Here is a 13,095-nt window from a genome sequence, read left to right as displayed (position 1 = left end):
ATATCGGATTAAATTGTTCCCACTGGTTTTGTCCGATATAAGCGAAATCCGTTATATGCGAATACTGGAAAATGTCCGTTTTACGCTTATATCGGATTTATATCCGGTATATGCGTAAATCGGATTTTATCCATTATAAAAAGGCACTTCCTTGACTATGTTTCCAATGTACCTGGACGCGCAGGCAACGCTGCAAACGCTGCAAATGACGTCGTATAGCGGCCTGTCACGATTCGGCGAATCGGAGCGCCTCGATGCGGCCATCAGATATATGTGAGGGAAATTTAATGGAAATGCATTGGAACGGGACTGGAGATTTTGTCCGAAATAGGCGAAATCCGTTATAAAAAATCCGATATATGCAATGAATTTTTATTGGAAATGCATTACAGAAACATTTGTTCTTTTTTATCTGTCCGTTGTGAGCGAATTTCTGATATATCCGAGTCCGATATATCCGAGGTTTACTGTATTGTGTTGGAGAAAATGTTATATTGTATTATATTTGCTGGAGAATAACAATGTTGAAACGTATAGTCCTCAGTGTTGCTGAGGGGAAACAGCTGTGAAGCTTTATTTTAAGATGTGTGGTGAAGCCTGCCTTTTTTTTTAATACACAAACAATGGGCGGGCTTGTTTAGCAAGGCGAGTCAGAGGCAACATCATGAAGGCGGCTTTTCCTTCAAAAACAAGCCTTTGCGCCCCTCTCCTCTCAAAAGTGAAGCAGTACCCAGTAGGTTTTTCACGTTTGATCCCTCAGGAACACAAATTCCTGTAAGAACATCATTAAAAAGTCACTTTGGCATATTAGGGGCACCTCTTATCCTTGCACTGTGGCCTAAGACAGTCGAGAACTAAAGTGTTTTAAGTATTTATTTGGCAGTCTGACCTCCCCCCGACCTTCCTACTTTCACTCTAATGAGCCAAAGCGGTGTTTCCCGCCTCCGCTGACAGCCCCAGCAGACAACCAGCCCCCCCCTTCCCATGCTCGTGTCCCCATCTTGGCGTTCTCCCATGTGCCACAGCTGTTTGGCCTCCAGCAAACTGAGCGTGGCGCGCCGCTGCGACGGCAGCCGTCCAACATCCAAGCAACCAAGAGCTATGCTAACTTGCTAACTCTTTGTCTTGGTACTCTTCTTTTTTACATGTAATAGTTGTCCTTTTAATGTGCTCATTAGCGTAAATCTTGATTGATGTTAGCGTCATTCGCTAACGGCCGCAAGTTCTACTCCCTGGTCTCTTTAGGTGGCTAACTTCCTGTTATTTAACGACCCTTGCTGATTGCAGCTCGTTAGGCGGCGTGCTCTGCTCTTGGATGGTCAGGCTGCCGATGGTGTGCAGTGTCAGCAATCAGCGCTGATTGGATTTTGATCTTCTCCTATTAAGTCTCAGATTGAGGGGCTGCGGTGGGGAGCGTGGGGCTAATTTAGAACCTGGAGTGAATTGTAAATGACTTTGTGGAAAATCTGAAATGCAAATTGTCAGATCTTGATTTATTTATTTCTTGTAGGACAATTTTAATTATAGTTAACTGCTGCTGCAGCTGCGGATTCTTATTTGAGAATGTCAGCCATGACATTTACACGGTCTGTTTACTTTTTCGTCTCTCTTGGATTGAGGAAAATTTGCACGGTTGTTCGCAGTCTTTAATGCCAATAGCAATTAATACGGTTGTGCTAACTAGAATTGGTAATGTAACGTTAAGTTGATATCATGACCTTCCAGGTACATGTGATTTGGAACCGCAAAGTTCTTTGTTTAAGGGAAGAACTCCTCATTTGTGTGTTTCAGGAGGGACTTCCACATTGCGCCTGTCCTCAGTGCGAGAGCTCCCCGGACAGTTAGCAGAACTTTACCAGCAGGGCTTCGTTCTGGCGGCCATCCATCCCTTCATCCATCCCTGTGGCCCGGAGTCCAACAGCCCGCAACACCAACTCTACCGTGCCATCCTGGTGCAGCTAAGCGATGGGTATGTGTCGTCGTTGTTTACAGGCACACACTGAGAACTGACATAAATTGAACCCTGGGTGTCCCGGTTGGGAATTATCGCCAATGATCTGGAACCACGGGAAACAGAGAATAGACTGAAGTTGTGGAAAAACAACAAATAATGTATCGGAGACAGGTTTCGCTGAGGATAAAAATGATGACCGCTTTTGGGAATCTGGTAACATGAGAACATAAGAACGGAATAACAGGGAAGCTGCTTGGTCCTCATGGCGAGTTGATAAGAGAACCCGTTAAAGATTCAACACAGAATCAGTCAAAAAAAAAGACAAATGCAAGCCAGAGAGTAAGATTAAAGCACCATATTCACAATCAGGCACTTTTCTCTGTGGTCACTTGTGTGTGTGTGTGTGTGTGTGTGTGTGAGCGTGAGAGTGAATAGAAGAAAAGCTCTGATTCGCATGTGGAGAAGTCCTTTGGCTCCATTCGTTTTTGAAATGATAAAGGTCTCAAACCTGACTGTAAGAACCTGATATGTTTTATCCTTGTTAAAGTCCTCATGACAACATTACATTGAATCTTGGAAATAAACCTTAGCAACACTAAGATAGCTTTGTTAGCTTAGCCACCATGTTAGGTTAGCCCAGTGTTTTTCAACCTTTTTTGAGCCACGGCACGTTTTTTACATTGTAAAAATCTTGTGGCACACCACTAACCAAAAATGTTACAAAATGTCACCCCGACCTCACACATCCATCAATAAGTCTATCGGAGGAACAAGGTAGGTGTTGCCACACGGACCAATATTACATTGCTCTGCCAGTCTTTACACCACAGACACTCCACAGTAGCCACGTTTTTACATCACCACTTTTTCTCTTTCTGAATGACCTTTCGGGAAACAATGGTATCCATAGAAAGGAATATTCCAATCTCTTGTCTACATGTGCCGTGAAAATCAACCAGAATAGTCAAAAGGGCATGCCCAGTAAAATGTAAACATCAACATCACATCAGTTTTTTGTCTGTCCAGTCTTGAAATTTAGTTTGAATCAAAAACAAACTTTGCTTAGTCCAGTGCCGATTGCTGGCCTCCATTTTTAAAAGTGAAGAACGTCTGGATCTGCGTGTTACGTCATATCTGAGCATGCGCTGAAAGAACGCACCCGGGATCAATTTAAACAGGAAAAGATCAAATTCAATCTTGCTAATATTTTATAATTAAACTCAGGACATGTTTTATATAGATATATATTTTCTTTTTTAATAAAACTGCACTTGTGAATAAAGTATAGAAGTTTTTAGATTCTGTTTCACAGATGGCGCTAATGCATAAGAAAGCTGCTTGCCAACCGCCAATAAACAACAGAAGAAGAAAAACACCACGAAGAAGAAGGCACCCAGACAACGTTCCGTTTGAGTGGGTACAAGATACCTCAATCGGATTGGTTAAAGGAATATTCCATCCCTGTTCAATTCTTTCCGTTTGAGCAAATAAACCAAATGCAATTGGAATATTTGGGTCCATGTATACTATTGACATAATGGCTATTGACATAATATTTGCAAATGATGATTAATAAATGTTAATTATAAAAAGTGATATTGGATAATTCCTCACGGCACACCTGACGGTTTCTCAAGGTACACTAGTGTGCCGCGGCACAGTGGTTGAAAATCACTGCGCTAGACAACATTCGCCCGTATGTGCATGACAGTCAGATTGTTTAGCAAATAACTCAAGAAACAACAAAATTCATCGGACGAGATGGTTGAAGACACGGGGTGTGCTAGAACTCCATCAGCAGTTTAGTGCATCAGCAGTGACGCCCCAACCCCCCACCCCCCCACTTCGTCGCATCCGCAAAAATCATTATTGATGCCCTACACTGCTGATGTGGATATCATACAACTTCATGTCATGGTTCCTTTTTTCATGTCATATAGCCAGTAGAACGGGTGCAGTCATGAATTCTGGGCCCCATGAAAAAAATTATCACCCCCCCCCCTTATTAATTATTGATTTTACCCATTTTTTCGTCCTATGGCAGTCAGGGGACCTTGGAATTATCCTGACCTTTCCCCGTTATGCAGCACCCCTGGCCAATAGCACTCGACATAAATACATTAAAATGTATAACTAATCCATGCGATCTGCATCAGCTGATTTCACTCATGGATGGAATATCAAAATGCTATGAAAATTGGCAGCATAAAACCCTGATGGCAGCATCCCTAATTGGATGCAGACTGTCCGATCAATAATTTTCACAAACTTGCAAACTTGCTGGTTTTCCAAACAAGTCAGTTCATTGGAACCATTTTCATGAGGACAAAAGATCACATTGCATAAAAGAAATATCGTTGTAGTACACCGCTGTACCTCTAGATGACATGAAAACCAATCCCACCCATCCCCCAAGAATGAATCGTCCCATCAGAAAACATTGAATGTCAACTATGAAATCTTCCGATGTTCCATTCGGTTGTGATGTAGCAGAGTTACAGTTGGGCAGGCAGTGGCTGATGGGATGTATTCAACATTACTACACGTAGCGAGGAAGGAAGGAAGGAAGGAAGCAAGGATGTGGGCGGGGCTGCAGGAGAGAGATAATGATGAGGTCCGCACTAAAAAGCAATAGAGGTGACAGGCTCACACGGAATGACAAACAGGTGAAAATGAGAAGAAATGTTTCCATGTGCTCCCCTGGTTGTGTTGTCATGGCGATAGATGGAGGCCACGCGGTGGCTGAGCGCTCTAGCGACGCTCTTCGTGCGAAGAAAAAGGAGCCCAGAGGGAGTCGACTTTTCGACTGGGAATCTTTTTATAGCCTCACCGGTTGCGCATGTTGCATGAGAGGACCACTTTTATTGTGTGGATGCTGGCATACCCGTCACACGGCGCATTAGCTCACTTCATGCCACCATTCTCTGCCAGGGATCGTTTTCAACGTAGATGTTTTGCTCTGAAAAAGCTTTTCATTCATTTGAAAGGTGGCCACTATGAAATTCCTGATGTTGTTAGGCAACTTCTGGCTGTGTGGAAAAAAGGTGCAACTAAACAAATGGAGTGGACTTTGCTGATGGACAGTTAAATACAAGAAATAAATACACTCCATTGTTGCATTTTCACAGGTAGAACTGTCACCATGGCAACCAAGACACAATGCTTATCAGACCCCAACCAAGGTTGTTTAATAGTAAAGCCCAACATTTTCATGTAGCTACAAGAACTGAAGAAAATGTCTTCTAGGAAGACATTCTTCAAGATTTTAGTGTGTCTGAAAAGGCCTCGACTGTCTTAGGCCACAGTGCAAGGATAAGAGGTGCCCCTAATATGCCAAAGGGACTTTTTAATGATGTTCTTACAGGAATTTGTGTTCCTAAGGGATCAAACGTGAAAAAACCTACTGTGTACTGCTTCACTTTTGAGAGAAAAGGCGTGCAAACGCTTGTGTTTGAAGTTTTTGAAGGAAAAGCCGCCTTCTTGATGTTGCCTCTGACTTCCCAAATTCATTCATTCATTCATTTTCTACCGCTTTTCCTCACGAGGGTCGCGGGGCTGCTGGAGCCTATCCCAGCTGTCTTCGGGCGAGAGGCGGGGTACACCCTGGACTGGTCGCCAGCCAATCACAGGGCACATATAGACAAACAACCATTCACACTCACATTCATACCTATGGACAATTTGGAGTGGCTAATTTTTTGGAATGTGGGAGGAAACATGCTAGGCAAACTCCACACAGAGATGCCCGAGGGTGGAATTGAACCCTGGTCTCCTAGCTGTGAGGTCTGCACGCTCACCACTCGTCCGCCGTGCCGCCACTTCCCAAATTGTTCACACAAAGTTGGAAGCATATAATTGTCCAAAAAGATGTCCTGCTAAGATGAAGAATGGAGGTTCAGAGACTGCAGTCCAACCAAAGATGCTGAAGGTGCTTTAGATCCAATGGTGCTCCTATGTTGGGGAGGTGTTAAAAGTCAGTGAGTGTCAGCATCTTCCATGCAATAACAGACCATGAGAAGCTCTCATAACATGCACGCCAGGTGTCCATGTTAAAGCCAGGACTCACGCAGGGCAGATGTGCACACATACACATGCAGTGAGGAAAAGGGCGTGTGTCAACAGGATGAGCAGCGGGGAGATGGAAGCAGCGACGCTCCTCTTCTCCTCCTCCTCAGGGCCAACATGGGAGAAGAATGGGAAACATGGTCTTATAAATAGAACCTGCCTGCATGCCTAAACACACTCATGTGGCCTCCAAGGGTGTGTGTTGGGGGTGGGGGTGTTGTTGTTGGGGGAGATTTGCATCAAATTTCCTGCTTTTGGTAGCATGCCTTTCATGTGCGAGGATGGAGATGTTGTTTGCTTGTAGGTGTTGTGGCCTCCAACAGGGCAGCCATCACTCCACTGACACAGCTGCGTGCACTCAGGATGTGTTCATGGCCTCAAGGATGAGCTCCAATGCATACCGGAGAGGGGTAAAAATAATGGACCTAAAATACATATTTACAGTGGTATGAAAAAGTTTGGGCACCCCTGATGATTTTCAAGAGCGTAAAGGTGACTCTAGGGGTGTTATTTCATGTTTGGAGAGCTCTCATCATTAAAAAAAAAATGTATCCAGAAGGTAGCAAACAGGTTTTGTATGCTCTAACTCCAAAAATATTCCATTCATAAATAAGGAATACTTTGCGGAAAGGTCTGGATAGGTCAGGTCTGGAACAAATTAACTGTGATAAACAAGGGATTAAATGTAAAGTATGCATGTAAACCTGTTCGATGGTTTGTTTATATTCATGTTACAAATGAATGCAAGCATGGCTGACCATCCTTTTCACCTGCTGTGTTGCCTGCAGGGCGGACAGGAGGCAGCCCATGCAACCCCCATACAAGCTACAGCTGGAGAAGTGCCTGACCGCAGAGCAGGTGCCCACCCCCGAGCTCATCCAAGGCTACGTCAAGAAGGTAAGAGGGGTTGCGCTTGATACGGTACTGCTTTCATACTGTGATGGTATTGAGAATAGCATTAATTGATGTCATTTTAGTTGTTGTTTAAAGACTAGACTAGACTATAAGACTAGTAGAAAGGTAGTCGTGTGAATATCATGTCAATATCCATCTATCAGTGGCAGTTGGCGCATTTGGTACCTGGGGCTTCGGTGGGGACTTAATCCACCTCTTGATGCCGCCACTATTATACAAACCATCAATAACAATAAGTACAAAACAAGTACCGCAAGGCATGCTGGGCGCTGACATCACTGGGAGTGCTTCTGGAAGTTGGAGTACTTGGAGAAAACCCATAAACGCATATATGCATATATGCATATGCAAACCCTCAATCTCCTGACTGTGAGACCCCCCTCCTGTCAATCTTTCTGGCAAACACATGGGTGTCAATCATGTTCTGAATCCAGCCTCCAAAAAAGACCAGAAGAAATCCCTCCATGGGAATGAAGAAATGAAAAAGTGTCTGACATGAACACATGAACCACCATCTCGTCTTTGTGTAATCTGTGTACTTAGCAACCCGAATGCCTCTCCCTTCTATTAGTCATGCCACGGTGGTCCTGTTGAACCTCATTACTGCTGCTTATCATTTTAATCTGCTGAGCTGAGGAAGAGAGCGGCTGCCATGCTGGACTTCTATTACAAGCACGGTGGACAGGGATGGACAGTCTTTCCTTCTCTATCATTACTTTTGCTTTCCATCATTATCCGTCGCTGCCGCCAGCTTCCATCTTGACCTTCAGATGCCTCCTCCTGCCACCACCTTAATAACTTTCCCGGGGAAGGAAATAGGAAATGCAGTTTCAAGTCAGAATTGAAATTGTTGATATGCTGCTGGCAGGATGCTTCCGGAATGATTCCATCAAGTTTTCATGGTGAGTCGTGGGAGCTAATGAAGGGGAAACCAAGCGATGCAAAGTGCTTCGACCTCAAAGGCTGCTTGACCTGCGGCGGCAACGTCTGCATCACCTTCTCGCACCTTTCAACCGCACAATGTTTATGCCACGGGGAAATGATCCCACCTGAGGCGACGTGTTGTGTGCATCTGTTCATGGCGCATCCACACACAAATATCATGAATATATCACCATGACTTTGTGAGCAATCATTGCAGTCTGCAATCGTGGCATCAGCAGGTGCACTCGAAAATGTCCTCAAATAGTGGGCCCGACTATAAAAGACACAACGTATGACATTCACGTTAAAGAAAATCATCGCTAACCAAAGCAGCAGCACCGAAAACAGTCACATATTGGGGCCACATATTGAAAAAAGTAAGGATTTCGGGGTCACTTACATATTTTGTAAAGCAACACATGCAGATGTGCTAAGACCAGTCCAGGGTGTACCCCGCCTCTCACCCAAAGTCAGCTGTGATAGGCCCCAGCATAACCCTGCAACCCAAGGGAGTATATAAGCGGCATAGAAAATGGATGGATATATATTTCAATCGGTGGCACGGCGATCGAGTGGTTAGCGCGCAGACCTCACAGCTAGGAGACGAGGGTTCAATTCCACCCTCGACCATCTCTGTGTGGAGTTTGCATGCGTGGGTTTTCTCCGGGTACTCCGGTTTCCTCCCACATTCCAAAAACATGCTAGGTTAATTGGTGACTCCAAATTGTCCATAGGTATGAATGTGAGTGTGAATGGTTGTTTGTCTATATGTGCCCTGTGATTGGCTGGCCACCAGTCCAGGGTGTACCCCGCCTCTTGCCCAAAGACAGCTGGGATAGGCTCCAGCACCCCCGCGACCCTCGTGAGTAAAAGCGGTAGAAAATGAATTATGGTGTTTGATTTAGTGACTGGTACTTTGAACTATTGCTTTGTCAGAATGGTTGTTTGTCTATATGTGCCCTGTGATTGGCTGGCGACCAGCCAATGAATATATTTCAATCTGCATCCCAGCTATATGATGATATAGGTAACAAAGCCTATGGTTGGTATCAACTTCACGTCATTTTGTGCTTAATTTGGCCAAAAAAATACTTACCACTGTCCTCACAGATTGCTGAGTTTAAACGTGGATACGAAAGAATTTTGATGAAAATTTAAATTCTGGAAATTTTCGTGAAACAATTTCAACAGGAGAAAGAAGGGAAAAATACTGACATTTCTGAGTACGGGAGTATGGCCGCAAAAAGACATTCTGCCACACGGTCTGCAATTGAGTAAATGGCCACTATTTGCAGAAAATATCGTGTTTACTATTTTGGCATAATAATATGTTATGTTGTACAGCGACCTTGTAAAGGACACACAATAAATCTTCTTCTTCTTTTTCTTTGGGCTTTTCCCTTCAGGGGTCGCCACAGCAAAATCGATCTCCTCCATCCAACCCTGTTTTCTGCATATGTCCTCCATTACATCCATAAACCTCCTCTTTGGTCTTCCTCTACGCCTCCTACCTGGCAGCTCTAAACGCAGCATCCTTCTACCAATATATTCACTATCTTTCCTCTGGACATGTCCCAACCATCTCAGTACTCCTGATGTACTCCTTGCTGATCCTATCCATCCTGGTCACTCCCAATGAGAACCTCAGCATCCTCATCTCTGCTACCTCCAGTTCTGCTTCCTGTCTTACCCTCAGTGGTCTCTAGACCAAACAACATGGCTGGTCTCACCACAGTTTTGTATACCTTTCTAAATACCGTCCAAAACACAGATCAAATACTAAAGCTGTACTAAACATGTACTGTATGATACAACGATGTGGTAATAGTTGTGGTTGTACTTGTAGTTAAGGGTGTACTGGACCCTCTCATTTAGTTAAATAAGGTAACCAAAATATAGAAACAACCTTCAGTACGATAAAGGACACAATACTAAACATATTGTTCTCTGACACTGTCAATCACAAGCAAACATTACCATATTATCTTTGTAAGGGGTGTTTTTTTTACTTTTTTTTTGGAGGGAGGGGGGGGGGCGGATACAGTATCGTGTTGTATCTGATGTTGTGGGTGTGAGTAAACATTTTTATTATTATTATGTGTGTTTTCCGCTTGTCCAAACAAGGCCTTTAATGAAATGATGCTAATGATGATAGCGTTATTGAAAATGAATTCAATCATCCAAATGTGACGGAGCGATCTCTCCCATCCATTCATCTCTTCCCCCCCCCTCCCCATCCACCGCCTGCCTGCATTAGCTTTAAATGAAAAACAACCTTTTATCTGGGTGATTCCATTTGGACGCATTGGAAGGAGCAGCGTGGCGTGGAAGCGCCGTGCACCAGGCAATAAGGCTGGGAAACCATTTGACTGTTTTCCAATTTAATTTCATAGTGAATAACCTGCAATTTGATTTTTATTCTCTTCCATCACGGACGCTCGAGATGGAGATGGGAAGGAGGAGGGGGTCCCCTTTTAGGGGGGAGGCAGGGGCCTGTGTATGGATGCTGAGAATGGCATCATTAACATTCTTTGTCAGTGAATAGCTCAATCTGTCTATGTGCTACCATCACAATATCGACATAAAATGCCAGTTGGCTCAGATATAAAGTGTGTGTGTGTGTGTGTGTGTGGTTCTCTTCATCAAATAAATGAAGCGGGAACACAAAGAAATGAAATGAAACATGCAACGTGTTATTGACACCGAGCGTTAGGCTACGATGTTAAAAAGGCTACATTGCGGATGCAACTCATGGCTCGAAGGGATGAGCAGCACAACTGAGCATGTGCGCTGCATCCATGTCAAATGTGCATATTTAGTGCAGTTTTTCGTTCTTGGTATTGACTGGGGTCTTTGTTGGATTGGAAGCCTGAAGTCTTAGTTCATTGTAAAAATACTATGCATGTGCTTTGTTGGTCACACACTGCTGTGGGGTGGCATTCCACTCCTCAAATGTCTCAACTTTTTGTTTGTTGTTTACATAACAGCAGATCCAGGATGCGGCCGACCAGGGGGTCATGTTCGTGGGGTTCATCCAGGAACCGTACGGAGCGCCCTGCACCAGGATCAGAGAACCAGACACTCCATCTTTGTCCCTGCACTCCAGCCCCAGCTCGGTGCTCCGCTCCCTGGGCAGCAGCAGTCCCTCCAACCCCTCCAGCCCCGCCCTCCACGCAGACCTGGGCACTCCGGAAGATTCCTCAGGCCAAGAGAGGTCTGAAGACAAAGTAGCGGTAAAGGATATGGTTGGAAATACCGGGAACCACTCGGGGAGCCAGGATGAAGTCTCAGCCGCTTTGTCTCTGATATCGGAGGAGCTGACGGAGGACGAGTCTCCGTGTCACAATAACAATAAGGACAACGGGCCAGAGATGAAGCAGGGGCCGAAATACCTGCAGAAAGCCAGTGGTGAGTGGTTGCCATGGTTACCATCATATAATCACACCCGCAGGTCATGCAAAGCTGTCAAAAAAGATGGTTCAAATTCTCACTACTACAGTAGAGCCCTGTTTTTCACGAAGATTTCAATCCGGTCCAACCAGCTACATCAGGGGTGGGCAAACTTTTTGACTGGCGGGCCGCATTGATTTAACAAAATTGACGGGGGGGCCAGACTAGATATTTTATATGTAACAGTCCAGCTGGAATTATTGTATCTGTAAAAGTGTCATGCAATCTGCTTTATGGGCACTTTGAGATCATTTATTTGATGTAAAGTGCGTTATAAATTTATAATAATACATTTATTTATTTTTTTATTATTATTATTTGTTATTATTATTATTTGTATTATTATTATTATATGCTTGTGTCCCTTTTTTCAGGAGCACTTTGTAAACAACAGACCACATCACATAACGAAATTATTAAATCTGTAAGTGTCATGCAATCTGCTATATGTGCACTTTGAGATCATTTATTTGATGTAAAGTGCGTTATAAATTTATAATAATAAGAATACATTTATTATTATTTGATATTATTTATTATTATTTGATATTATTATTTTTTTATTATTATTATTATTATTATTATTATTATTATTATTATTATTATTATTATTATGTAAAGTGCATTATAAATTTATAATAAGAAGAATAAATTTAGTATTATTTTATATTATTTGTTATTATTATTTTATATTATTATTATTTGTTATTATTATTATTATGTGCCTGTGTCCCTTTTTTCAGGAGCACTTAGTAAACAACAGACCGCATCAAATAACGAAATTATTGTATCTGTAAAAGTGTTATGCAATCTGCTATATGTGCACTTTGAGATCATTTATTTGATGTAAAGTGCATTATAAATTTATAATAATAAGAATAAATTTATTTATTGTTATTATTATTATTATTATTATTATTATTATTATTATTATTATTATTATGTGCTTGTGTCCCTTTTCACTTTGTAAACAACAGACCGCATCAAATAACAAAATTGATAAAACCGCCAAACCATGAAAATGTCGGCTTAAGCCATGATGCCAGCTTGTATGTTGACTTTAAATGAAATACTTTGGAAAGAACGGGCGGGCCGTATTCAAACACTTGGCGGGCCGGATGTGGCCCCCGGGCCGTAGTTTGCCCACCCCTGAGCTACATTGTGATGATGTGTAGTATTCTACACCGGCCACTAGGTGGCAGTAATGTTACTACACAAGCAGTAGACTTAATTGCTGGAACAACAGGCTTTTATTACAGGTTTGAATGAGCTCACACAATAATGCCGAACATGCGCTATTGTACCCATGCCGAGCTGAAACGCAACTCTGAGCCCCAGAAGTCGATTCCTGTCAAACACTGAACACACACAAACACGTCTTATTTATTTCTTCAATGACTTATTTTCTCTTATTATGTCTACTATATTGGGTAATATGTATAAAGGTGACTTTCTGGGTGTTATTTCATGTTTTTAAACGTCAAACGTTTTTAGAAGGTCAGTTTTCTATACTGTAATTATAAATAAGCAATCTTGCTACGCAGAAATTAATGATCACGGTCGGGTCTGGAACCAATTAACTGCAATAGATGAGGTATTTAAGTATTTAATTATTTTACAGTGTATTGAAGACGAGACTTTTAGACATTTTAAGGCCTCAAATTCAAATTTGTAAGAACCCGTGAATACCCTGTGTGTGCTGTGGATTTACCAATTCATTTTACCTACGTATTTATAAACATGTGATAATGTTCATTCATTCATTCATTTTCTACCGTTTTTCCTCA

The 13,095-nt window shown here is 42.7% G+C and overlaps 1 protein-coding gene across 3 annotated transcripts in view; it reads left to right on the top strand.

The window, feature by feature from the left end:
• The window catches only part of LOC131105214 (raftlin-like), an 87,988-nt gene that overhangs the window by 42,649 nt on the left and 32,244 nt on the right, over window positions 1-13,095 (top strand). Inside the window, exons 3-5 of one of the 3 annotated variants that reach the window (XM_058053101.1) lie at window positions 1,792-1,969; window positions 6,808-6,916; window positions 10,849-11,266. In XM_058053101.1, coding sequence (XP_057909084.1) covers window positions 1,792-1,969; window positions 6,808-6,916; window positions 10,849-11,266 — 705 coding nt within the window. Of the gene's footprint in view, window positions 1-1,791; window positions 1,970-6,265; window positions 6,430-6,807; window positions 6,917-10,845; window positions 11,267-13,095 lie in introns of those variants that run through there. The other 2 variants (XM_058053100.1, XM_058053102.1) reach the window with 2 other exon arrangements.

Source organism: Doryrhamphus excisus, chromosome 17 (genome assembly GCF_030265055.1).
Source record: "Doryrhamphus excisus isolate RoL2022-K1 chromosome 17, RoL_Dexc_1.0, whole genome shotgun sequence".
Classification (NCBI taxonomy): Eukaryota; Metazoa; Chordata; class Actinopteri; order Syngnathiformes; family Syngnathidae; genus Doryrhamphus; species Doryrhamphus excisus.
This window is presented reverse-complemented; position numbering and strand designations above follow the sequence as displayed.